We start from the raw sequence: 26,738 nt of genomic DNA, 5'->3' as shown, positions 1-26,738 counted from the left end.
CAGAATTGTACATCCTATTTCCTCACCACTCTTTATTATCATTTTTGTTATACTCATTGCACTCCTCCACCTTTTCTGTTACTTAGACTAAATTGCTTTCTCAGTTCAGATTAAGGAACTTCAACCTGAAACATAGTTTTCCTTTCTGCTCAACTGGCTGAGCTCATCTAGCATTGCTGTTTGCATTTCAGATTCAAGCAACAGCAGTTTAGTTTTCGAGATCAGAGGAGGGGGAATGGGTCGTTCGGATAGCCCACTATAATGCACACGAATGTACGGCAGTCCCGCACTCGTGGATCTATATTTGTTTGTTCCCTTGGTTGGTGCCATTTAGGAATGTTTTCTGGAGGAGGAGGAAAATTGCATATAGAATCACAAAAATGATATGTCATTTTGGGAAAAGAGGGAATTGGACCCGATTGATTCACTAGAGACTAAGCAGATGATGGCACTCCATTGGTCAAGAGGCCTCCCAACTTCGGTTTCAAGTCCTTCCACACTTCACTCATCTGGAATTGAAAAAAAACAACTCAGATTGGAGGCCTTGGCTGACAGTGCAACAATCAATTCACTTATTTTTATGTATCTAACAATCATTAATGGATAGGCAGAGGTCCTCCTGAGAAATAGTCATAGTCGTACTTTATTGATCCCGGGGGAAATTGGTTTTCGTTACAGTTGCACCATAAATAATTAAATAGTAATAAAACCATAAATAGTTGAATAGTAATAAGTAAATTATGCCAGGAAATAAGTCCAGGACCAGCCTATTAACTCAGGGTGTCTGACCCTCCAAGGGAGGAGTTGTAAAATTTGATGGCCACAGGCAGGAATGACTTCTTCCTATGACGCTTTATGTTGCATCTCGGTGGAATAAGTCTCTGGCTGAATGTACTCCCGTGCATCAGTGGTATCACTTAAAAGATATTTGATAATTAAGACTTATAATAAGTGTTGAAAGAATTAGAGGAGTGTTGAGAACTTTTATCCAAAGGAGAGTGATGATCAGCAACTCACTACCAAAATGTGGAGGCGAAAACACATGGTCACCTTCATGAAGTATGGAGGACCTGATGTGCTGTAGCCCAAGACTACTGATTGACAGAGAACCCAGATATGGAACTACACAGAAAAGTTTTCTTTTGGCTGGCATACACACTCTGAACTGGCCTTTTCTTATCCTATAAATTCATCAGCATTTTGAAAGTGTTCTAACCTACTGCAATGAAACTAGGATGTCCATGGTTGCTATCTATTTGGATAGATGGAAACTGTGTACAGTTTTGGTTGCCCTGTTATATGAAAGACATCTTTAATCTGGAAAGAGTGCAGAGTTTTAGGGTCAGATATATTATCACTGACAATATGACAAGAAATTTGTTGTTTTGCAGTAGTAGTACAGTGCAAAGACAAAAATCTATAGATTACAAAAATAAATATCATAAAGAAAGGAATGAGGTAGTAGTCATGGACTTTTCAGAAATATGATAGCAGACCGGAAGAGCTGTTCCTAATTTGGTGAGTGTGAATGCTATAAGGACGCGAGGTCCTGGGTGGGGGGGGGGGGTGAGCAGGCTAACACCTTATTCTATGTAACATAAGAGATTGAGGACTGACCTTGTAGAGGCATATAAACTCATGAGTGGTTTAGACAGGGTGAACACACATACCTTTACACCCCACCCGTGCCCCAAGAAAGGGAACTAAATATGAGAGGGCACAGATTTAAATTGAGAGGTAAAAGATTTAAGGACTTGAGGAGCAACTTCTTCACACAGAAGGAAGAGCATTTAGGGATTGAGCTGCCAGTGAAAGTGGTTGAGGCAGGTACAGTGGTATCATTTAAAAGATATTTGATAAATAATTGATAGGAGTTTGAGGGAATACAGGTAACTAGAACCAGCTTGCTGGATACAATGGGTGTATTATGCTGAAAGGCTTATTTCCATGCTGTATTGTTCAATGACTCTAAATTATCAGAATTGGATATTCAGATGCCACATGCAACCATGGACCGGAACGTAGGAGTGCTGCTTGTTGAACTGCAATCATGCAAAAGGGAGAAGGAAGATTAGTTACTATTGCTGGACTGACTGTACCTCATGGTGCCCTTGAATCTGGGAATCGATGAAAGCAGTCAGCACATGGGAAGTGATATGCAGGTAGATGTGGATGAGCTGAGTCTCCTGGTGCAGGCAAAACAAGGAGAAGTAGTTCCGGAGTTCCATGGTCAATATGGTGTTTTCTTGCTAAAAGGCAGATTGCAGACGAAAGGTACATCAAGAGGAAAGTGAACATGCCAAATTAACAGTAATACTCCTTCGTGCACACTGTGCTCACCCTGCAACCCCGCCCCCCCATCCACAGTACATGGCATTTAATGATCACCATTCTTTTGGCAGCTGCAATGCTGTTTGAAAGGCCATGAGTAGAGGTTTGAAATGACAGTACAAGGGAGATAATAGACCAGATGAACCACACATTACATCTCCCCCACCTAATTACCCATAAATTAGTCTGTTGACTACCAGCATTTTCTAATATTTCTTAAATAGTCAAATCTATCACCAGAATACTTTAATTAAACTTGTTTTCCTGAGATATGAAAACTCATCACCATCTCTTCCTTCATCGAACATAGCCTGAATACAAAATCCACTTGTATTCATTCACAGAACGTGAGCGTCACCAGTAAGGGCAAAAATTAACTACCACCCCATTCGTCTTGCATTAAATGAGCAGCTTTTCTCCTCCCCAGAGGGTTGTAAAGGGTCAACTCTATTACTGTGGAGCTACAGTCACTTATAGATGGCACTTTTTCCCTTTAGAAAGGATTATTTTCAAATCTAATTTAAACGCCCCATTTACTGCAGTGTGATTTCAACTTTCACATTTCAGATTTCTTTTGATCGGCAACTGGCAGTCACATATTCAGCCATCTGCATCCTATTTACTGGGAACAAAGAATTGATAAAGAATTTCAGCACGGTGTTTGAGAAAGTTTGACAAAGGGTGGAAGTAGTGAACTCGATGAAATTGATGAGTTCTGCACAGATGCAGGAAGCAGCACCAATGTGTTCATCAATGTAGTGGGGAAGTCTTGAGGAGTGGTGTCAGAGCGCATTAAGAACAAGGACTTCTTTGCATGGGCATCAAAAAAAAAGCATGGCTCCATCTTTGCTTTGTAGAAAGTGAGGAATCAAAAGAAAAGTTGTTCAAGATAAGAACCCACTCAGTTTCTCCAGCAATTTTACTTTTGCTCCACAATCTTTAGCCCTTTGCTATCTCCACTTATCACCTCCTGTCCTGTCACCATCCTCAACTTTCTCTTCCCCACCCATTTCTGTTCTTTTGCATTGGAACTACCACCCATTATTGATATCCACATCTTGTATAGGAGCCAGACAATACTCACTGGTCAGGTATTGAAGAGCTACAGTACATTCAACAAAATTTTCCAGAAATTCCAAGCACCTGCAAGATTCGTGATTCCAGTTGCTCCACAGAAATCTGCTCCTTGCTCTGCACGGTTACACTCATCATCTGCCGTTTCATAGAGGTGTATTTCTGTAATGCACGCTGGTGCTCATGAAGCACACCTTTCTCATGCCGCTCACACAAGTCCTAGAAGGAAAGGTTGGGGAAGATGGAGGAGGTGCGATGTTAGTTACTGACAAGAGATCCAAACAAAGGCAATTCATTTCCAAACTGAAATTAATTTCCTATTTTCAGCAGATTACAGATTGGGTGTGCTTCTGTATCACTGACCTTATAGGACTGCAATAAATCCAGAAAGATATTGAGTTTTTCCACTACTTCCTCCTCTTCTCGTTTACCCTGTTTAAGAAATGGAAACTATTTTAAAGACCTTGGAATATGCTTTTATAATAACTCATTTGTTCTTTCTATTATTTATTTGTAGCTGATTTACTCTTAGGACTCAACCATATTACTCTTGATCTGGCAAGATAGTGGTGCGACTAGTCACAGCGGCTTTTACTAGGGTCAACGACAGGTGCCACTGTTATACTTAAACGTACATTCAATGATCACAAGATCCTGCTATACGTTGAGAACTCAAAGGACTGCAGGTCTACACCATCAGCAAGTTGCTCACTGGCAGAGACAATAAAGAGGTTGCGCAACATGCTGCTGCCCGAGTCAATGGAGGCTTACAGGCAAATAGCAAGTGGCCGTCACGGTCACTTTTCTTGTGATTGCAAGACGCCTTTAAACATCGTTAAACCGGTCTACCACAAGTTCGATTCGCTGATTTATTGGATGCAAGCAGAGGCAGATGGAAGGGGCCTAGTCCTCTGTCATAGTGAGATCTAGGCCCGAAACCACGGTGTTGCCTGTTTGCAGCTGCCTAGAATGAGGGGACAAAGTCATTATGCTTCACCAGGGTGTCCAGAACAGAGTCAGAGCTGCCCTCCCAAGCTTTTGCTCAGCATAAGACAACCTCTGTTGTGGCCGACTGCAGATTTTTTAGCAACACTCAATGAGCCCAGACCTCAAGCTGTGGGTTCGCTTGCTCTTCAGCTGCCAGAGGTAAAGCATTTGAGCCGTAGCGCTCTTCCAGGGCTAGCATAGCAAGTTGTGGCAACTGAAGATTTAAAATGGACTGAGGGGTCTGGACTATGTGCAGATATATTTGTCTGGTTGCATTTTGTATATGCAAGGACTGGGCCTCAAACACGGTGTTGCCTAGCAGGCGCTGGGAGCCAATCAACAGATGAGATCAGTGGGCTGGGGAGGTTCTGGCCAGTGGGAGGTCACACAAGTTCTCTCTAAACACCAATTTCTTGGCACAGGGGCAGTCAATAAGATCAATGGGTCTCCAATCACATTCACCCTGGTAGCTTCCAGAAGTGGATATAATTGACTCTGCAACTTTAATACTAGCTATGGTGCAGTGTACATTCTTTGATATTTAAGATTGGAGGGCTCACACTCCACTCCAAAGTCATGAACACATGATCTCAGCCAAAATATTTGCTGTAATGAAAAAGTGCACCACCAAGATGAGTCAGTCATACAAGTTATAAACAGGCCATTCAGCCCAATTCATTCATGCCAACAAATTGTCTCATTGCCTGCATTTGCCCCCATATCCCTATAAAACTTTATTATTCATGAACCCACACAGATGTCTTTTAAAAGTTGTAATTTTACCTGCCTCTACCACTTCCTCTGGCAGTATTTTTCATTATTTATCTTCTTGCCCCTCAAATCCCCTTTAAATGTTTTCCCTTCACACTTGAAACTTATACCATCTAGATTTAGACTACCCTACCCTAGGAAAGACTTTGATTATGCACCATATCCACATCCCTCAATTTTTTATACCTCTGTAAAATTATCTTCCAGCTTCCACTACTCCAGAAAAAAAAGGCCAGTGACATCCTTGTAAAATGTTTTCCTTCTCTAGTTCAAGCACATTACCCCTATAGTACAGCAACCAAAACTGAAAGCAATTTTCTGGTGCTCTGTCACCAACATCTTGCACAATTGTAACATGACATTCCACCTCTTGTACCCAAATGTCCCATCCAGTGAAGGCAAATATGCCAAATACCTTCATGACCTTGCTTACTTGTGTCATCATTCTGAGGGAATTGTGTACTTGTATTCCTGGGTCTCTCTGCCCTACAACATTCCTCAGGGCACTCTTTATTCTGTTTTAATTTCCAAACAGCATGGCTTCACACTTGACTGTATTAAACTCCATCTACCATTCCCTTATCCAGTTCCTCAGTTAATCTTGATCCTTTGGAAACCTTAGACAACTTTCTTCACTGTCCACCACACCACTAACTTTGGTGTCATCTGCAGACTGGGGATTTATCTACCTTTTTGTGCATTAAGACTGCCAACAAGACCTCTTCAACATTTCTTCATAATATCGACATGTTTAAAGACATCACTGAATTTTCTCTTGCTTCCATAACCTCTCATTGTAACTACAGATAAGTATTTATTTAACACCTTGACCATCTCTTGTGGCTCCACACCTAGGTGACTGCAATGATCCTTAAGGGAACCTATTTTCCCCCAGTTACCGTTTTGTTCTTAATATACAGAATTTCTTAGGATTCTCTTTTACCTGGTCTATTAATAGCTCAAGTCCCTTTTATGCCCTCCCAATTTCCTTTGTACTCCTACATCTCTTCAACCTCAAGAAATTTGCTCGACCCCAGCTCTCTACACCCGAGAGATGCCTGTCTGTTTTCTGATCAGAACCTTAAATTTCCCTCGTCAGCCAGGGTTCCCCAATTCTAAAAGTCTTGCCCATCACTGTATAGGTACATGCTACATTAAAGCATTACCCAATTCCATTCCAAATGGATGCAAGGTCCACAACATACTACTTCTGAGCCTCTGAAACAAACAAAATCATCTTCTGCTAATGATCTAATTACGGTCTCTGGGATCTTGCTGTGTAAATTGGATACAGTACTATTACTTGCAAGATAATTAGCAAAGACCTGTGGGGCATAACGATTTTTTTTTTTTAATTTTATTTTTATTTGGATAAGGAGTTCACAATTATCATGTACTTTTTTCACACATATAACCTTTTCCATTTTTTTATATGTATAAAACTACAATTATTTATACATTCTTAAGTACACATTGAGATGATATAAAAGCAAAATAAACATTTAAATAGATAATTATGTACTGTGGTAAATCTAACCTATTAGGCTAAGTAATGAAATTAGTTGTTAAGAAAAATGGTAATAACTGTTTCCATACAACCCTTCTGGACCATTTCCACTGGTCCAAAATGTTGCATACAAGCCTATATACCAACCATTGTAGGTGTTTATATCCCAATTTGTTCGTGCTTGTTCCTGCCCGCAGACATAATTATCCAATCCCTATGTACTTATTTACTTAATTTTTTCATTTTTTTTTTATCCCTTTCCCAAATCTTTCCCTTTACTTGTGTTAATTCTCTATTTTCCAAAAAAAAACAACAACAAACATTTAGACTGGGGTGCTTACGTTAGCAATATTACTGTGTTGATGAGAAGAGCAATATAAATCATTAGGAGAGTCATCTAAAGTCTGCTCGCATTGGGGTTATATATTCAATCCATTTATTCCAGATTCGATAAAATGTTTCTTTTTGAGTTCTCAGGGAGTAGGTCAACTTTTCCATTTTAAATATTTCCAAGATAATTTCGTACCAATCTTCTAATGTAGGTGGTATTGGATTTAGCCATTTTCTAGTGATTGATTTCTTACTTGCCGCTAAGAGGGCCTGCAGCAACTTTATATCTTCCTTCTGTTCAAGGAACAATACATGCCCCAAATAGAGCGTCTCAAAGTTCAGAGGTATCTGGGACCTAAGTACCTTAACTAATGTTCTATGAATACCTTCCCAAAATAGACTTAATTTAGGGCAATCCCAGAAAATATGAAAATGATTTGCCTCCTTAGAGCCGCACCTTCTCCAACACATCACATTCGTATCTTTATATTTTTCCTGATATGGGGTCTTGAAGTATCTTATAATGTTTTTCCAACAATGTTCTCTCCAAGTCAAAGAATTAGTCGAGGACCATTGAAAGCTGCAGATTTTCCCCCAAGCCTCCTCTGAAAGTACCAACCCCGCTTCTTTCTCCCACTTCTCTTTAATATACAGTGTATTTACATTTTTAGCATGGGAGAGTGCATTATATAGGCGAGAAACTGATTTACTAGGTATTGAACTGCAAGCCGAATTCAGAATCTTGAAAAATTCTAATTCTACTTTGATAGGTCTGTATATCTACAACTCTGGTTAACATAGTTTCGTATTTGAAGGTACCTAAAAAAGTCATTATGTTCTAGGCCATGTTTGTCCTGCATGATTTGGAAACTTTGTAATACTCTTTTATCTATAAATGAGAGGTAGGTTGTAAGACCTTTCTTTATCCATAGCTCAAATCTTTTATCTCCTCTGTTGGGAAGGAATTCGGTATCATATGCACACCGTCTAAAGAGTTTTAGCATGTTATTAATTCCACATGAATTAACCACCTTCTGCCATACTTTTAATGTAAGATTTATCCAAGCATTATTAAATTTTTCCAACTGGGCCATCAATCCTTTGTCAGCTATTGAGGCCTGAAGAGGAAAACTGTCAACTAATCCAAATTCTATTTCCTTCCATCTAGCCTTATATTCCCTATTACACCAATATAACAGAGGGGTTATCTGTGAGGCATAAAAATAATTTCTCAGGCAAGGAAGAACCATACCTCCTCTTTCCTTCCCTAACTGTAAAGTGTTATATCGAATTCTAGGTTTCCTTCCTTGCCAAATGAAGCGGGAAATCCATTTGTCCCATTCCCTGAATTGATTATCATCCACCTCCACTGGTAAAGTACGGAAGAGATATAATAACCGAGGAAGAATATTCATTTTTATAGTATTTATCCTTGAATTTAAACTTAAAAAGGGGATAAGATTCCATCTATGCATATCTGCTTTTATCTCTGAGATTAATGGCCCATAATTTACCTGTGACAGTGTTGAAAGATCCTTCGGCAGGGTTATTCCTAAATATTTTAATGATTTAGCTTCCCACTTAAGATCGTATGTATCCTGCAATTTTTTGGATGGTGTATAATTTAGGGACATAACCTGCGTTTTCTTTACATTTATTTTATAATCTGATATTTTCCCAAAGTCATCCAACAGTGTAAACAATCCTATAAATGATTTTTCTGGTTCACTCAGATAGACCAAAACATCATCTGCGAATAACGCCACTTTCTGTTCAATCCCTGCCACCTTGATACCTTTTACGATTTCGCTCTGTCTTATTAGTTGGGCAAGTGGTTCAATATATAGTGCAAAAAGGAGAGGAGAAATTGGGCATCCCTGTCTAGTGCCTCTCTCTAAAATGAAGGAGTCAGAGAGGTCCCCATTTATCTTAATTCGGGCTGTTGGGCTGTCATACAGAGTCTGAATTACTTTAATAAACCTTTCTTGAAAGCCGAATCTTCCTAACACTCTGTATAGGAATGCCCAACTAACCGAATCAAAAGCTTTCTCAGCGTCCAATCCTACTACCATTGTCTCTGTCTCGTTCTTATTAACCTGTTCTAATATGTGCAGAGTTCTCCTTATGTTGTCCTGTGTTTGTCTTTGTTGAATAAATCCAGTCTGGTCTAAATGGATTAGGCCAGGTAAAAGCTTTTCCAATCTGCGCGCTAATATAGATGTGAATAGTTTGTAATCTAAATTAAGAACACTAATTGGCCGATAATTGCCACATTCTAGTTTATCTTTACCCTCTTTAGGAATAACTGAAATAATCGCTTCTCTCCAGGAAGGTGGAGTTTCTCCTCTCTGCAAGATCCAATTAAAGGTGTTAAGTAGTAATGGGGCTAACTGTGTCTTCAGGGACTTGTACCACTCTGAGGTAAACCCATCAGAACCCGGGGACTTTCCAGCCTTTAACCTAGAGATGGCCATGTTCAGTTCTTTGACAGTTACTGGTTCTAATAAACTTTCATTTTGTAAATCTGTAAGTTTAGGTAGATCTAAAAAATTCAATACACTGTCTATATAGGGCTCATTGGGGGCCCAGGGTTGGGAGTACAGCTCTCGATAATACGTTTCAAAACTCTTGAATTTTCCCTATTGTACTCTCTACAAGCTTTGTCTTTGGATTCTTTATTTTATGAATTGTATTGTCTGCTTGTTGTTTTCGTAATTTATATGCTAATAATCTAGCTGATTTACCTCCTACTTCATAATTCTTTTGTCTCAGGTAAAGAAAATTTCTTTGAGTTTCCAACGTATAAATATCATCAATTTCACTTTGCAATTTCCTAATTTCCTGTTTTCGATTTGAATTACTTTTGTTGCTATCTCCAACTTGAAGTTGTTTTAATTTTCCTTGAAGGTCTGCTAATTTTTGTGCATTGATTTTTTTCATGTGAGTAGTAATGGAAATAATTTTCCCTCTCAGTACAGCTTTCAATGTATCCCATAAAATCACTGGTGATGTTTCTCCCATGTCATTAAGGTCTAGATATTCTTTGATTTCTCCCCTTAATCTCTCCATTACTTTTGGGTTATTAAGTATATGTGAGTTTAGCCTCCATAGTGTTTTCCTCATTTTCCTTTCCAGGATTAGAGACATAGAGACTGGGCTATGATCCGACAGATCGATTGTTGCAATATTACAGTTTTTTATCCTGAGTCTATCTGTATTAAAGATAAAGAAATAGTCTATCCTTGAATAGGCTGAATGAGGGAAAGAGTAATATGTATAATCTTTACTAGTAGGGTGTAATTCCCTCCAGACATCTATAATTCCCAACTCCTCCATCAATGAATTCACTTTCCGAGTCAGAGGTTTATTCTGAGTAACTATTCTTGAAGAATCTAATATAGGATTTAATCTAATATTAAAATCCCCTCCACAAATTACTACCCCTCGAGAACTGACCATTAGGTCAAAAATGTGTCTATAAAATGACCATTCACTACCTGGAGGAGCATAAACATTCAGCAATGTTATTTCTGTACCTTCTATTCTTCCTGTGATTTTTACAAACCGTCCTTCTTTGTCTCTAGTCTCTGAAATATGTTCATAATTAAGAGTACTTGATATTAAAGTAGCTACCCCTCTTTTGTGACTCAATTTATATGATGAATAAAATACATGCTTAAAGCCCATTCTTTTTAATTTTCCATGTTCAGATTGGCTCATATGTGTTTCCTGGAGGAAAGCTATTTGTGCCCTCTCTTTTTTCAATTTAGACATAATCTTATTTCTTTTAATTGGATTCAAAACCCCATTAACATTATAGGAAATTATTTTTACCAATTCAGTTTGCATTTTTCTCTAGTAGAAAAAAAGCACTCTCCTTTTCTAACCAAACAGTAAGCAATCCCTTCTCAACAGTAAACCAAGACATATAACCACACCTTAGACATTTCTGAACGTATAACATTTGAAAATTTTCCCCGACTTCCCACAGTGAGGCCTGAGCACCGACCCGCCTCAGTTCAGAGGGATAACCTCTATCTTCACCCTGTGTTAGAGGGCCCTCAGCAGTTTGAATAATCATAGAGAATTTTCTCCTATTTATGTCTCGACCATATTGCTATCATTCAAGTTATTCCACCTAGATTATTTTCAATTACCAGTTTTCATTTTACTTTTAAGTCCGATTTACTCTTTTCAGTCATTTCTCTTAATTAATCTGTATTCTCTGTACATTCGCGTCTGAATATTTGCAGCTTTTCCTTGTAGTTTGACACTCTGTTTCGAGTGGAGCGTCCTCGCCCCACTAACTGCCACGACTTCTGCCGAATCCTCTCCAGTAGCGACTCCAGTTGGGTGATAACTTTAATAGGTAGTCCCCGGTCCGCCAGGTCCGACGTTGCCTCCTCCACCGTAGCGTAAGTTTTTGTCCCTTCGTCGTAAAAGACTCTCAGCCGAGCTGGATACAGGGTCTGGAATCTGATGTTGTTTTCCTTCAGGACTCTCCGTGTTTCCGTATATTCCTTCCGTCTGGCAAGAATCCCCGGTGCGTAGTTGTGGTCTAAACTGATTTTACAGTTGTTCCACATGAAACCTTTCTTTTGCCATGCTCTTTTAAGCACCTCTTCCTTCGTTCTGTAACTGAGAAATCTGATCAGAATCGATCTGGGCTGGGCGCCTGCCGGAGGCTGTGGTGCCAACGCGCGGTGAGCCCTTTCTATCTGTAGGTCTTTTGCGGCCGGCATATCAAGGTTCTCTCTAAGCAGCTTCTCCACGAAGGGAATCATCAATCCGGGTTTACCTTCGGTTCCTTCGGGAACTCCGTAGATCCTCACATTTTCCCTTCTCGAGCGGCCTTCTTGATCTATTAGTTTCCACTGGAGTTGGTCTTGTAGCTTCAGCATTTCTGCTATCCCTTCCTCGGCATTTTGTAGCTTCTCTTCAATTCCAACAATCCTCACTTCGGCTTCATCTATCCGCGAGTTAGTTTTTACTATTTCTCCTTTAATATCTTCCAGCTGTTTGCTGTTATCTTGTCGGAACTTGCGAATCTCTCCGAGAATCAAAGACAGAGTCACCGATTCCCCCTCATTATCTCCGTCCTGGCTTGCCGTGGGAGAGCTAGGCCCTTCGCCTTGCTGCATCTCTTTATGTTTATCAGTCTTCGAAGCGGACTTTTTATTCTTGTTCTTAGACATCATCCTTGCCCCTTTTATTAATATAGTTATGCAATATTAAGTATTTGTCTAAATTCGATTTTGGGGCAGTTTACCTTCTTTTTTGTCGAGAGACCTTTTCCTTACGCCGCCATTCCCTTGATGACCCGGAAGTCCCCCCCGGGGCATAACAATTTCTAAAAGAAAATGTCAGACCAATCCTCATGTTAACCAGTGGTGCAAGACAGTAATTAATTATTGGACCTACCTGCCTTGCAGCTTTATCAGCAAGTAATGCAAACTCCACAGATAAGCTTTTAAGCGTTTGCTTCAAGGTTCCCCACATGCTGCTTGTAGCCAATGCCCACGATGGAACTGGTGTTGTGTCAGAGCCCAGAGTACTGAGGCACAAAGTGAGGAGAGGAAACAAAATTTCAGTTACTGGCATCAAAATATTTTTAAAAAAGAAAACACCACCACTATATCATATGAACATACCAGCCATCAGAACAAAAACTTCCAACCCAAGGATGATGTGGAAGTAATTTCATCAACCTGGTAATATCAGTTTAAACTGACGGCTCAGCACAACAATTTGGGCAACTAGAGAAAATTACAGATGCTGGCATTGCCAGTGATGCTACTGTTATAGAATCAGAATCAAGTTGCTTATCACTGACTTGTATGATGTGAAACTTTGCAGCAATACACTGCAAAGTCATAAAAATTACTATAAATTACAAATTAAACTGGACAAAAAAAAGAATGACAAGTTAGTCTTCATGGATTCAAAGAAATCAGTAAAGTCGACAATTTTCATAATTGCTTCAATCTGACCTCTTGTTATTGGCAATTTTAATTTTCCATTATTGGCAACCAAGTTGCATGTTCTGCCAAGCTCTTCTCTCTTTTTTAAAGATGCTTCTTAAAATATTTTTGAGCACATCTTCAGTCACTTTTCTTTGCAGCTAACCAGCAAAGTTTTTCTCTGAAAATACTTCTGTAAAATGCCTTGGCATATTTTTGTGACATTAAATGTTATAGCCTATGAATCTGTAGCCAACTGTTTATTTAACAATGGTTACACTTCAGGAATATTTCAGTGGCTGCAGAATACTGTATTGGAATAGCCCAAGCCTAAAGCAGCTGTTATACAATTGCAAGTTCATACTTTGAAAGCAAACTGACGTTAAAAACAATTGGACCTTGTTTGCCAAGTGAAAAGTTATGCATCCAAATTCATTTTACTCAGCTTCAATCAGTTCCCTCAAGTCTGCAGATCTGAGTTCCATTAGCACAAGCATTTCCTTCCTGTGACATGCCAAAACTATTTTCCTGATCACAAAAAGATGCCCCCACCTTCCAAGCTTCTCTTCCCCGCGCCCCCCCGACCCTCGAGTATTCCTACCTTCTCCAGGAGGACGGTTGTTACTATTTTAAGCCTTGTTCAGTCACCAACCCAGCAACTTCAAACTCTCCATAAACCAATCTTGACCTCATCCAGCAAATAACAGCAAGCTGCAGCTGTTTCCAATCACACTGACTGGTGAGAAACTAACAACTAACTTGTATTCTGTCCGAGTCTCTGACCTACTCTTTCTAATTGCACTTGCGTTTCCACAAATCATTATTTGAGCCTTTGAATCATTAAATTAACTTCTACTCACTCCACGGATGGAAGCTCGAGGACCATTTGCACACTGTACCCTCATAATACTGCATAGCAAGGAAAATAATAATTACAAACAATCTCTTGCCACGCACACACCATCCACTTCATATCCTTAAACTTCCTTAAATCCTGCAAGATCACAACTGCCAGCTTGTTATCACCATAGTGTTCCATTTTCTGCTGTCGTTTCCCTTTTTTCGTCGTCTGAGCTGGCTTTGTAACCAAGTATGCGCTGTTCCATGTGGATCTTGGAAGCAATGACCTCAGCTTAACTCAGTTCTTCCACCCACTCTCCCCCAAGCACAGAAACAGTAAGTGCACTTCTCGGCATTGCGAGCGAACACCGAAGCTCAAAGGCTCTGTGACAAAAAGAGTTGGTGAAGTCTATACTTTTCCTATAAGCTAGAGGATAGGATTTATTAGCAGAAGTGAGAATAAGTAATTAAGCATTACTTCATTATGCAGGCTATTAAAAGATACAGAAGCTTTTATGTTAATTACTTGTACCCTCTGCAAAAGGGGAAGTTGCTCTGATTTATAAAGGAGTATGTATTATATAGTCAGATATGGAGAATCGCTCAATCCTTGCCTCAACTCCTTGCCGAACAGCAGGAGATCAGAAGCGTTTTCAGCAGATCTAAATGCCATCCTCTCTGCCCGGTCCCTTAGCTTATGGAAGCTGCTGTAAATGTTTCGTATCAGTTCCCTGCTGGCACCAAACTGAGCCTGGATATCTGGAGGCAGAAGTTCCTGCATTTTGGGCAAAAAGGTAAAATCAAAACAATGAAATCATTAGCTTCCTTCAACAAAAAGAAAATTCGCCACTTTTTTTCTTGAAGCAAATCAGTTTTAGAAAATGCTATGATGTTTTCCACGCTAGAGTAACTATTTTCCATATTCCCCACAATGTCTCCACCTCTCTTTCCCCGCAACTTAAAAACACACTCATCTGTTAACTTTTCTAGTTCTGATTGAGTTCTTGGTCCAAAATGTTAATGATTCTTTGTTCACAGATGACTACCTGCTCAGCTAAACACTTCCTGCTCTACATTTCAGTCTCTGTGGTACTGAATTAGAATTTTATGGGTCCTAGTTCCAGACAGAAACACAAATACAATATTGAAGAATGCTACATAGCTGGAGGTAGTGAATTTTGAATGAAATGCCCTACCTACTCTTTCTGCTGGACAGAGGACCAGTGGAGAGAAATTCTCCTTGGTGCCAATATTTAGTCCTCAACCAACTTGATTATCCATAGACACAAGAGACTGCAGATGCTGTAATCCACAGCAAACAAAAACTGCTGGAGGAGCTCAGCAGGTCGGGCAACAACTCTGGATACAGAGAGCTACATCACGGCCTAGTTCGGAAATTGTACCATCTCGGATCGCAAGACCCCACAGCAGATAGTGAGGTCAGCTGAGATCATCGGGGTCTCTCTTCCCGCCATCACAGACATTTACACCACACGCTGCATCCGCAAAGCAAACAGCATTATGAAGGATCCCACACACCCCTCATATAAACTCTTCTTCCTCCTGCCATCTGGAAAAAGGCACCGAAGCATTCGGGCTCTCACAACCAGACTACGTAACAGTTTCTTCCCCTAAAGCCATTAGACTCCTCAATACCCAGAGCCTGGCTTGACACCAACCTACTATACCCTCTACTCTACTGTCTTGTTTATTATTTGTTATTATTTATTGTAATGCCTGCACTGCTTTGTGCACTTTATGCAGTCCTGGATAGGTCTGTAGTCCAGTGTAGTTTTTGTGTTTTGTTTTACGTAGTTCAGTGTAGTTTTTGTATTGTTTCATGTAGCACCATGGTCCTGGAAAATGTTGTCTCATTTTTACTATGTTCTGTACCAGCAGTTATGGTTGAAATTACAATAAAAAAGTGACTTGACTTGACAATCAACATTTTGGATCAAGCTCCTCATCAGGAGTCAGATGCCTAAACGGAGTTTCTCCAGCAGTTTGCTTTTTACTCACTAAATAATCTAATAATTTTATTGCAATACCTTCTCTCCTTCAAAATAAAAAAAGGTACTTATTTTTCATAAATGATGTACAGGAATGTTGGGAAGAACATTAAAGGAAACAGATCAAAATTGGACAAATGGAACCAAGTTACAGATTAGCCTTAACGGAAGAGCAAATCTGTGGACCATCCGATGCACCATTTGACTAGCCTTAGTTCCAAAAAGCAGAACACAGATCCTTTCATTCATTTAAACTAATTGCATAGAACTTTGATTTGAAAACTTAAAAATTGTTACCAATAGGAGAGTGACCTACACCAGTACAACGACACCTGATTATAAACTCTAACCATCACGCTGCCAAAAAGGAACTCATGACATTCTCCGCTTCTTGTGCCCCACAACATTGGTTCCATTACTCTAAACAAACACTTCTATTTGCCACATTTCTGCTTTCATCTTCTCTATTCCTCCAAGATAGTTTGCCGCATTCCTATCTTCTACTTCAAATACCTCCACATTCAACTTATTACCCTCTATTGTGAATAAGATTCAACCGTCAGACACAGCTCTACCTCCTGTTTCAGCATTCTGAAGAGACATTCTCTGACTTTCCAGTGTATTCTTCCATCTCCAGCAATTACCCCCTTCTTAGAATTTTCCCATCCAACTGCAGGAAGTGCAACATCTGACCTTTCACCTCATCCTTACAAGACATAGGAGCAGAATTAGGCCATTTGATCCATTGTGTCTGCTCCACCATTTCATCATGGCTGATCTATTTCCCTCAGCTGCATTCTCTTGCCTTCTCCACGTAACCTTTCATACCGACTAATCAAGAAGCTACCAACCTCCACCTTAAAATTACCCAGTGACCTGGATTCCACAGCCGCCTCTGGCAACAAATTCCATAGATTCACCATCCTCTGGCTAAAGAAATTCCTCATCTCTATTCTAAAAAGACATCCTTTTATTTTGAGGCTGTGCCCACTGGTCCTAGACTCCCCCACCAAAGGAAACATCCTCTTCACATCCATTCTATCAAGGCCTTTCAACATTTGATAAGATTCAGTGAGATCCCCCCTCATTCTTCTAAATTCTAGTGAGTACAAGTCCTGAGCCTTCAATAACTGCTCGCATGCCATTCCCACAATCATTCTATGAACCTCCTCTGAACCCCCTCAAATGTCAGCACATCCTTTCTTAAATTAGGGACCCAAAACTCTCTCAATACCCCAAGTAAGGCCTCATGAGTGCCTTATACAGCCTCAGCATTACATCTTTGCTTTTATATTCTGTCTCCTGAAAAGAATGCTAACATTGCATTCGCCTTTCTCACCACCAATTCAACCTGCAAATTAACCTTTAGGGAATCCTGTATGAGGACTCCCAAATCCCTTTGCACCTCACATGTTTGAATTTCCTCCTCATTTAGAAAATAGTCTATGCTTTTATTCCTTCTACCAAAGTTCATGATCATACACTTCTCCACATGATATTCCATCTGCCACCTCTTTTCCCATTCTCCTAATCCAAGCCCTTCTGCAGCCTCTCTGTTTCCTGAATACTACCTGCCCTGCCACCTATCTTTGAATTGTCTGCAGACTTAGCCACAAAGCCATCAATTTCATCATCCAAATCATTGGAATACAACGTAAAAAGCAGTCCCAACACAGACCCCTGTGGAACACTACTAGACATTGGCAAACAATCCAAAGAGGACTCCTTCCCCCCCCCCCCAATCTTCACCTCCTCCCAATCAGCCAATGTTCTATCCATGCAAGTATCTTTCCTGTCACATCCTGAGCTCTCATCCTGTTTAGCAGCCTCATGTGCAGCACCTTGTCAAAGCCTTCTGGAACTCCAAGTACAAAACAGCTAATTTTCATTTGTCTATCCTGCTTGTTATTTCCTTAAAGAATTCCAACAGATTTGTCACGCAAGATTTTCCCATAAGGAAACCATGCTGACTTTGGCCTATTTGGTCATGTGCCTCCAAGTACTCCGAAACCACATACTTAATAATTGACTCAAACATCCTCCCAATCACGAATGTCAAGCTAATTTCCTTTCTTCTGCCTCCCTCCCTTCTTGAAAGAGTGGAGTAACATTTGTAATTTTCCAGTCCTCTGGAACCATGCCAGAATCTATTGATTCTTAAAAGATCACTACTTCCCCTCCACAACCTCTTCTGCTACTTCTTTTAGAACCCTGGGTGTAGCTGATCAGATCCAGATGGCTCATCTCCCTTTAGACCTTTCAGTTTCCCCAGCATCATCTCCCTAGTAATAGCAACTGCACTCACTTCTGCCATTGACACTCTCAAACTTCCAGCATACTACAAATTTGTCTTCCTATATTGTAGCAACAAAGACCAAAGTAACTTAGAGGAAGAGCACTTTATCTTCAATATTACAGACCTCAAGACTCAATGCTGAATTCAAAGATTTCAAATTACTAGTTTTTCCTGTTCGTAAGAAAGAATTTTGAAGCAAGTTCATCCATCTACAATATTTCCTCAGTTTCTCTCTGTATAGTTAAGAAATGATCTAGTATTTCCACTATCCTGTTTTTATTTCAAGTTTCTATTGGTTGCTCTATTTTACGTCTCACATTTCCAGCATTTTTCTTTCTTTTAACTGCCCTTCATCATCTCCTCCAGTCAGATTAGCTGTAAATACAAGGATTCTTCATCCGCTCTTACAAGAAACTGACAGGATCTGTGCCACCTGGACAATCCATGCTGTCATAGACATTGCATATTCTCTCCACCTCTCCTCTTCTCCGCAACTTCAAAAGATGCTTATTTTCTTGCTTTTCTGGTTCTGATAAAAGGTCATTGATCAGAAATATTAACTGTTTATCTCTTCACAGGAGCTGCCTGACAATTGAGCATTTCTAGCACCTGCAGTACTTGGACTTCCTTATACTTGCTATACACGCAACATAAAGATCATATGTAGCAAAACCAACAGTGCCCAGCTGAGGAAGTTACAAGTATAACACCAAGGTTCAAAACATTACCTTGGCTGTTGGTGCAATTCCACATGTCAGGAACTCATCACCCATTCCTCGCAATGATTCACGGATTTTATTTTGAACATCCTTTAAAGGAAAAAAAACACAAAAAACCTTGAAAATCATGTTTCAAAGAGTCAGTTTTAATTAGCATTTTATAAAAATCAAAGGCAGCATTTATTGCATATTTCTCATTGGTTGAGTGAATGGCACGAAGATAGCACAGCAGTTCTGTGCACCTGATGTTTGCTCCATCATTCTGGAAGGCTGTTAAGACAGCCACAATGATGCAGGACTGGGAGTCACACAGATCCAAACCAGACATTTGGCACATCAGCGGTGCAAAGATAGGCAATGCTTTTATTCCAAAAACAAAAAAGAACCCAAATCATATATTAATGGAAATATTATTCTCAGCATGCTGACTGTGGTAAGCAAAGTGGAATGGGACAGATCAATTCCATTTGTTGCTAGCTATAAAGACATCAAGATATTAAAAATCATTTCCATTTGACTGCATCAATTACAGATCCCTCTCACCTTCCCCCTACCCATTTCTGGGATCCTGTAGCATGGTGTCCATTCAAAAGAATTGCTTTTCCCCATCATCTATAGGTGGTGGTGCATGGTCTTTCTTCAACACAGTAACTTTGATGGGATGTAGGCAGAAAACAGTTCTCAGTTTTTCCTCAGTCAATTTAAACCTCCATGGTGGTGTAGCAGTTAGTGTGACACTACTGCAGCTCAGGGCATTCCAGAGATCACCTTCACGGTAGTGTAGCAGTTAGCATGACGCTATTACAATTCTGGGGGTTCCACAGTTTAGAGTTCAATTCTCCAAGGAGTTTCTGTATATCCTCCTGGTGGAATATGTAGATTTTTCCCTGGTGCTCTGGTTTACTCCCGCAGTCCAAAGACGTACATTGTAAATTGTCCCGTGATTAGGTTAGGGTTAACTGAGTTTGTTGGGGTAGGGGTGGGGGGTTGCTGGGCAGTGTGGTTTGAATGGCTGGAAGGGCCTACTCCATGGTGTATCACTACATAAATAAAATACCCAAGAAACAACCCAATTAAAGCAGTCATTTTAGTTAATACTCACAGGACCACTGAAACACAGGAAAATCTGCAGAATTTCATCTTTGGAGAAAAATGGATGACGAGCCACCAAGTTAACAAAACGCTTCAGAGCTCGCCGCCGAGATTCAATGAACTCCCTATCGGCTGTATGTATGAGGGAGGAATTTCAACAATTTAATGCAAACCAGAGTAAACACTGAAAATCAGATGAATCAAAGACGCCAGAAATTTGAAATAAACATGCTGAAAACATTCAACAGGTCAGTAAGCATCTGTTCAAGGAGAAATGGTGCTAATGCTTCAGGTTGAAGACCCTCCATCAGACCAGGGTCTTCAAAAGAACTTCAATATGAAATGTCACCTCAGTGTTGAATGTTTTCAGCTTTTTATTTTATTACTAAAGCTACAACATAACCAAGTATTTTGTCTTTAAAAACACTCCTCAAAAATCTTAAGCATTAAGCATGACCATTGTCACCTTAGCTCAGTTGTGTCCCAATTCTATCACCAAATGGGAAGAAAAGCTTTGTAACAATGGGAGCAGCAAGATTAGTACCCCATTTCATCAATACAATGCACTAAAGTAGCAATATTTGCTCAATTCCATGAATAATTTTAAGAAACGGGCACAGGAATAGACTATACATACCCTAGTGAGCAATAAGTTAATTGTTAAGCATTGGTCTCAATCCAGCTTTCTTGTCTGATCTCCAGAATCCTTACTACCTTTAATTCAAAACAATCTACCTCAGACTTGAATATACTTAATGATGACTGAACATCCAAGGCTCTCTGAGGTACAGTCACAATGCAGAGAAAAAATGTTTTATGTCAACTACAAATTAAATGAGCATCTTTTTATCCCCAAAGTGTCCTCTCATTTGAGATGGTCCTGCCAGAAGAACTGCCTTCAAAGCACATCACCTTTCATAGATCCTAGGGTAGAGGCCAAACCCATTCAATTTTATGAAGCACAAGGGACTGCAGCTGCTGGAATCAGCAATTTTTCCTCATTAGACAACCCATTTATTCCAGCAGTCAACCTTCTATCTTACTGAAATGAACAACCAAATCTCTCAACAGCACTTTGTCTTTATGAAGTCCTGGACAGCTGTAGGAAGATTTTCCAGGTTTAGACTCCACTCTTCTTATAATGAATATCAACATCCCTTTTGCTTTCCTAATTACTCGCTGTTGCTGGATACATATCTTTGAAATACATGTTCAGTATTTGGCAAATCTCTCCAAACACCAGTATTTATTGTCACATTTACAACCTCATTTATGTATGCCACATTACATCTGGTATGTACTTCTCAAAATCATCTTAAAGCTAATTAACTTTCTCCTCAGAAGAGACACTAGGATAGTGTGTTGCCTCCCGGTTACTAGGGTCCAGGATGTCTCTGAGCAGTTGCAGAATATTCTTGAAGGGGAGGGTGAGCAGAAATTGTGGTACATGTTGGTACCAATGACATAGGCAGGAGAGGGGTAGAGGTCCTGCACAGCAGGTTTAGGGAGTGAGGAAGGAGGCTGAAGAGCAGGACCTCCAAGGTGGTCATCTCCAGATTACTCCCAGTGCCACGAGCTAGTGAAGGTCAGACAGAAAGATAGCACAGATGAATAAGTGGCTGAGGAGATGGTGCAGGGGACAGGGTTTCAAGTTCTTGGATCATTGGAAACTTTTCTGGGGAAGGCGTGACCTGTACAAATGGGATGAGTTGCACCTGAACTGGAGGGGAACCAATATCCTGGGAGGGAGGTTTGCTAATGCTGTTGGGGAGGGTTTAAACTAGATTTACAGGGGGGTGAGGACCGAAGTGAAAAGGCAGAGGGTGGGGTGGTTGGCACACAAGTGGAGAAGGGAGTTTGTAGGGAGTTTATGAGGAAGGGTAGGCAAATGATAAGAGCAAAGAAGCACTTAGCCAGATGGTCTGAGATCTGTCTATTTTAATGCAAGGAGTATCATGAGCAAGGTGGATGAGTTAGAGTGTGGATCAATACGTGGAACTATGATGATGTAGCCATTACAGAGACTTGGATGAATTAGGGGCAGGAATGGCTGCTGAATGTACCAGGCTTTAGATGTTTCAAAAAGGACAGGGAGAGAGATAAAGAGGTGAGGGCATGGCACTGTTGATTAGGGATAGTATCACGGCTGCAGAAAAGGAGGAAATCATGGAGGGATTGTCTCCTGAGTTTTTGTGGGTAGAAGTCGGAAACAGGAAAGGGGCAATAATTCTACTGAATGTTTTTTTATAAAAAAAACCCCCCTCCAATAGTAACAGAGACATCAAGGAGCAGATAGGGAGGCAGATTCTGGAACGGTGCAATAATAGGGTTGATGTGATGGGCGATTTTAACTTTCCTAATATTGATTGGCATCTCCTTAGAGCTTGTTGGGTGTGTTTAAGGTTTCCTGACGCAATATGTAGATAACTCAACTAGAAGAGAGGCCATACTTGATCTGGTATTGGGAAATGAACCTGGTCAGGTGTCAGATCTCTCAGTGGGAGAGCATTTTGGAGGTAGTGATCACAACTCTATCTCCTTTACAATAGCACTGGAGAGGGATAGGCTAGAAAATTTGGGAAACATTTAATTGGGGTAGGGTAATGATACCATTAGGCAGGAACTTGGGAGCAGATGTTCTCAGGGAAATGCACAACAAAAATGTGGCAAATGATCAGGGAACATTTGTATAGTGTTCTATATTGAGGCAGGGAAAGGGTGGTAGGGTAAAAGAACCATGGTGTACAAAGGATGTAGAAAATCTAGTTAAGAAGAAGCATACGAAAGGTTCAAGAAACTAGGTACAGCTAGAGCTCTAGAAAATTACAAGGGTGCCAGGAAGGAGCCCAAGAATGAAACTAGGAGAGCTGGAAGAGGCCATGAAAAGGCATGCGTGGAATGCACTGCCAGTGAAGGTGGTAGAGACAGATGCAATAGGGTCTTTTAAGAGACTCTTAGATAGATACATGGAGCTTAAAAAAAATAGAAGACAATGTGGTAGGGAAATTCTAGACAGCTTCTCGAATAGGTTACATGGTCGGTACAACATTGTGGGCTGAAGGCCTGTGATGTGCTGTAGATTTTCTATACTCGATGTTCTTAATCCCACCTAGCTTCATGCTGTTATAAATATTGCATTCAAATTCCTTCAACCCTCACCCGTTTATATCATGAATAGCTGGGGCCGTAACCACTGATCAATATAGTAACCCACCAATCAGGACCAGCCACCTGAAAGACCCATTTTGCTCCTCTGTTTACAGTCTACGAACCACTTTTTCAATCCTTGCCAGCATATTACCAACAAGAGAAAATCTGCAGATGCTGGAAATCCAAACAATACACACAAAATGCTAGAGGAACTCAGCAGGCCAGGCAGCATCTATGGAAAAGAGTGAACAGTCGACATTTTGGGCTGAGACACTTCATCCTTGGAACTGGAGAAAAAAAGATGAGAAGTCAGACTAAGAAGGTGGAGTGAGGGGAGGAAGAAATATGTTGTTTACTTGGATTTCCAGAAGGCGTTCAATAAGGTTCCACATAAAAGACTTATTCATAAAATAAGGATGCATAGAGTTGGGGGTGATGTATTAGCATGGACAGAGGATTGGTTAACTAATAGAAAGCAGAGAGTTGGGATACATGAGTATTTCTCTGTTTAACAATCAGTGGTGAGCGGTGTGCCGCAGGGGTCAGTGCTGGGCCCACAACTGTTCACAATACACATTAATGATCTAGAAGAGGGGACCAAGTGTAGTGTAAGTTTGCTGATGATACTAAATTGAGTGGAATAGCAGATTGTGCAGAAGGTACGGACAGTCTGCAGAGAGATATAGATAGGTTAAGTGAGTGGGCAAGGGTCTGGAGTACAACGCTGGTAAATGCGAGGTCATCCACTTTGAAAGGAAAAATGACAGAGCAGGTTATTGTTTAAATGGTAAAAAATTACAGATAGAGGCAAGAAAGTTGTTTCCACTGGTAGGCAAGACTAGAACCGGGGGACATAGCCTCAAGATTCAAGGGAGTAGATTTAGGATGGAGATGAAGAGGAACTGCTTTTCCCAGAGAGTGGTGGTGAAATCTCTGCCCAATGAAACAGTGGAAGCTACCTCAGTAAATACACTTAAGGAAGGCTGGATAGATTTTTTGCATAGTAGGGGAATTAAGGGCTATGGGGAAAAGGCAAGTAGGTGGAGATGAGTCCATGGCTAGATCAGTCATGATCTTATTGAATGGCAGAGCACGCTCGATGGGCTCGATGGCCTACTCCTGTTCCTATTTCTTATGTTCTTATGTACAAGGTAGTAGGTGATAGGGAAACTGGGAGGGGTGAATTAAAGAACTGGGAAGTCGATTGGTGAAAGATGAAGGGCTGGTGAAGAGGGAATCTGATAGGAGAGAAAAGAATGCCATGAAAGAAAGGGAAAGGGGAGGAGCACCAGGGGGAGGTGATGGGCAGGTCAGGAGATACATTGAGAGAGGGAAATGGGAATGGGGAATGGTGAGGGAGAGGGAGTGGGGGGGGGTAGTGCATTACTGGAAGTTCGAGAAATCGATGCTCATGCCATCAGGTTGGATTACAAGGTGTTGCTCCTGATCCTCATCATGGTAGTAGTACAGGCCATGAACTGACATGTTAGAATAGGAATAGGAAGTGGAATTAAAATGGGTAGACACTGGGAGATTCTGCTTTTTCTGGCATATGGAGCATAAGTGCTCAGCAAAGCTGTCTCCCAATCTATATCAGGTCCCATCAATATACAGAAGGCCCTACTAGGACCACTGGATACAGTAAATGACTCCAAAAGACTCATAGGTGAAGTGTAACCTCACCTGGAAGGACTGTTTGGGGCCCTGAATGATAGTGAGGGAGATGGTGTTAGGGGCAGGTGTAGCACTTGCTCCTCTTGGAAGGATAAGTGCCAGGAGGGAGATCAGTGGGGAAAAATGGATGGACAAGGAAATCGTGTAGGGAACGAGGAAATGATCCCTGTGGAAAGCAGAAATTGGGGGGAGGGGGGTTTGGGGAGAGAAGGATGTGCCTGGCATGCGATCCTGTTGGAGATACTTTATACTTTATTGTCGCCAAACAATTGATACTAGAACATACAATCACCACAGCAATATTTGATTCCGCTCTTCCCGCTCCCTGGATTACAAATTGATAGTAAATATTAAAAATTTAAATTATAAATCATAAATAGAAAACAGAAAAATTGGAAGTAAGGTAGTGCAAAAAAACTGAGAGGCAGGTCTGGATATTTGGAGGGTACGGCCCAGATCCGGGTCAGGATCCGTTCAGCAGTCTTATCATAGTTGGAAGGAAGCTGTTCCCAAATCTGGCCGTACGAGTCTTCAAGCTCCTGAGCCTTCTTGCAGAGGGAAGCGGGACGAAGAGTGTGTTGGCTGGGTGGGTCGTGTCCTTGATTATCCTGGCAGCACTGCTCTGACAGCGTGTGGTGTAAACTGAGTCCAAGGACAGAAGATTGGTTTGTGTGATGTGCTGTGTCATGTTCACGATCTTCTGCAGCTTCTTCCGGTCTTGGACAGGACAACTTCCATACCAGGTTGTGATGCACCCTAGAAGAATGCTTTCTACGGTGCATCTATAAAAATTAGTGAGGGTTTTAGGGGACAGGCCAAATTTCTTTAGTTTTCTCAGGAAGTAAAGATGCTGGTGGGCCTTCTTGGCAGTGGACTCTGCTTGGTTGGACCAAATCAAGTCATTTGTGACACTGACCCCGAGGAACTAAAAGTTTTTGACCTGTTCCACTTGCGCACCACTGATGTAAATTGGGTCGTGCGGTCCGCTACTCCTTCTGAAGTCAACAACCAATTCCTTCGTCTTGATAACGTTGAGGGATAGGTTATTGTCTTCGCACCACGCCACCAGGTTCTTAATTTCCTCTCTGTACTCAAACTCATCATTACCCGAGATACAGCCTACAATTGTTGTGTCATCAGCAAACTTATACATTGAGTTCAATGGAAAGTTGGCTGCACAATCATGGGTGTACAATGAGTACAGCAGAGGGCTGAGTACACAGCCTTGTGGGGCACCGGTGCTCAGAGTGATTGTAGAGGAGAGCTTGTCCCCTATTTTTACAGCCTGGGTCCTGTCTGTGAGGAAGTTGAAGATCCAGCTGCAGATCTAAGTGCCAAAGCCCAGGTTCCGGAGCTTAGGAATCAGTTTATTTGGAATGATAGTATTATGAAAGTCATAGTCATACTTTATTGATCCCAGGGGAAATTGGTCTTCTTTACAGTTGTACCATAAATAATAAACAGTAATAAAACCATAAATAGTTAAATAGTAATATGTAAATTATGCCAGGAAATAAGTCCAGGACCAGCCTATTGGCTCAGGGTGTCTGACCCTCCAAGGGAGCAGTTGTAAAGTTTGATGGCCACAGGCAGGAATGACCTCCTACGACGTTCTGTGTTGCATCTCGGTGGAATGGGTCTCTGGCTGAATGTACTCCTGTGCCCAACCAGTACATTATGTAGTGGATGGGAGACATTGTCCAAGATGGCATGCAACTTGGACAGCATCCTCTTTTCAGACACCACCATTAGAGAGTCCAGTCCCATCCCCACAACATCACTGGCCTTACGAATGAGTTTGTTGATTCTGTTGGTGTCTGCTACGCTCAGCCTGCTGCCCCAGCAAACAACAGCAAACATGATAGCACTGGCCACCACAGACTCCTAGAACATCCTCTATGGATGTAGGCAGAGGTGCAGTCAATGAAAAGGAGCCTTACGTATGTGTCTTTATTCTCCAGGTGTTCTAAGGAGGAATGTAGGGCCAGAGACATGGCA

The 26,738-nt window shown here is 40.9% G+C and overlaps 1 protein-coding gene across 5 annotated transcripts in view; it reads right to left on the bottom strand.

Moving 5' to 3' along the window:
* Positions 1–371: 371 nt before the first annotated feature.
* snx8a (sorting nexin 8a) overlaps positions 372–26,738 on the bottom strand; it is a 100,807-nt gene continuing 74,440 nt past the window's right edge. For all 5 annotated transcript variants that reach the window (XM_063058635.1, XM_063058638.1, XM_063058636.1 and 2 more), the window contains 8 exons: positions 19,927–20,048; positions 18,834–18,914; positions 14,415–14,575; positions 12,422–12,554; positions 3,769–3,837; positions 3,475–3,624; positions 2,100–2,249; positions 372–509 (listed from right to left, as the gene is read on the bottom strand). In XM_063058635.1, coding sequence (XP_062914705.1) covers positions 435–509; positions 2,100–2,249; positions 3,475–3,624; positions 3,769–3,837; positions 12,422–12,554; positions 14,415–14,575; positions 18,834–18,914; positions 19,927–20,048 — 941 coding nt within the window. In that variant the 3' untranslated portion in view covers positions 372–434. The remainder of the gene's footprint in view (positions 510–2,099; positions 2,250–3,474; positions 3,625–3,768; positions 3,838–12,421; positions 12,555–14,414; positions 14,576–18,833; positions 18,915–19,926; positions 20,049–26,738) is intronic.

This window comes from Mobula hypostoma, chromosome 9, assembly GCF_963921235.1.
Source record: "Mobula hypostoma chromosome 9, sMobHyp1.1, whole genome shotgun sequence".
NCBI lineage: Eukaryota > Metazoa > Chordata > Chondrichthyes > Myliobatiformes > Myliobatidae > Mobula > Mobula hypostoma.
The sequence above is the reverse complement of the archived record's forward strand: the minus strand, read 5'-3'. Positions and strand labels throughout refer to the sequence as shown.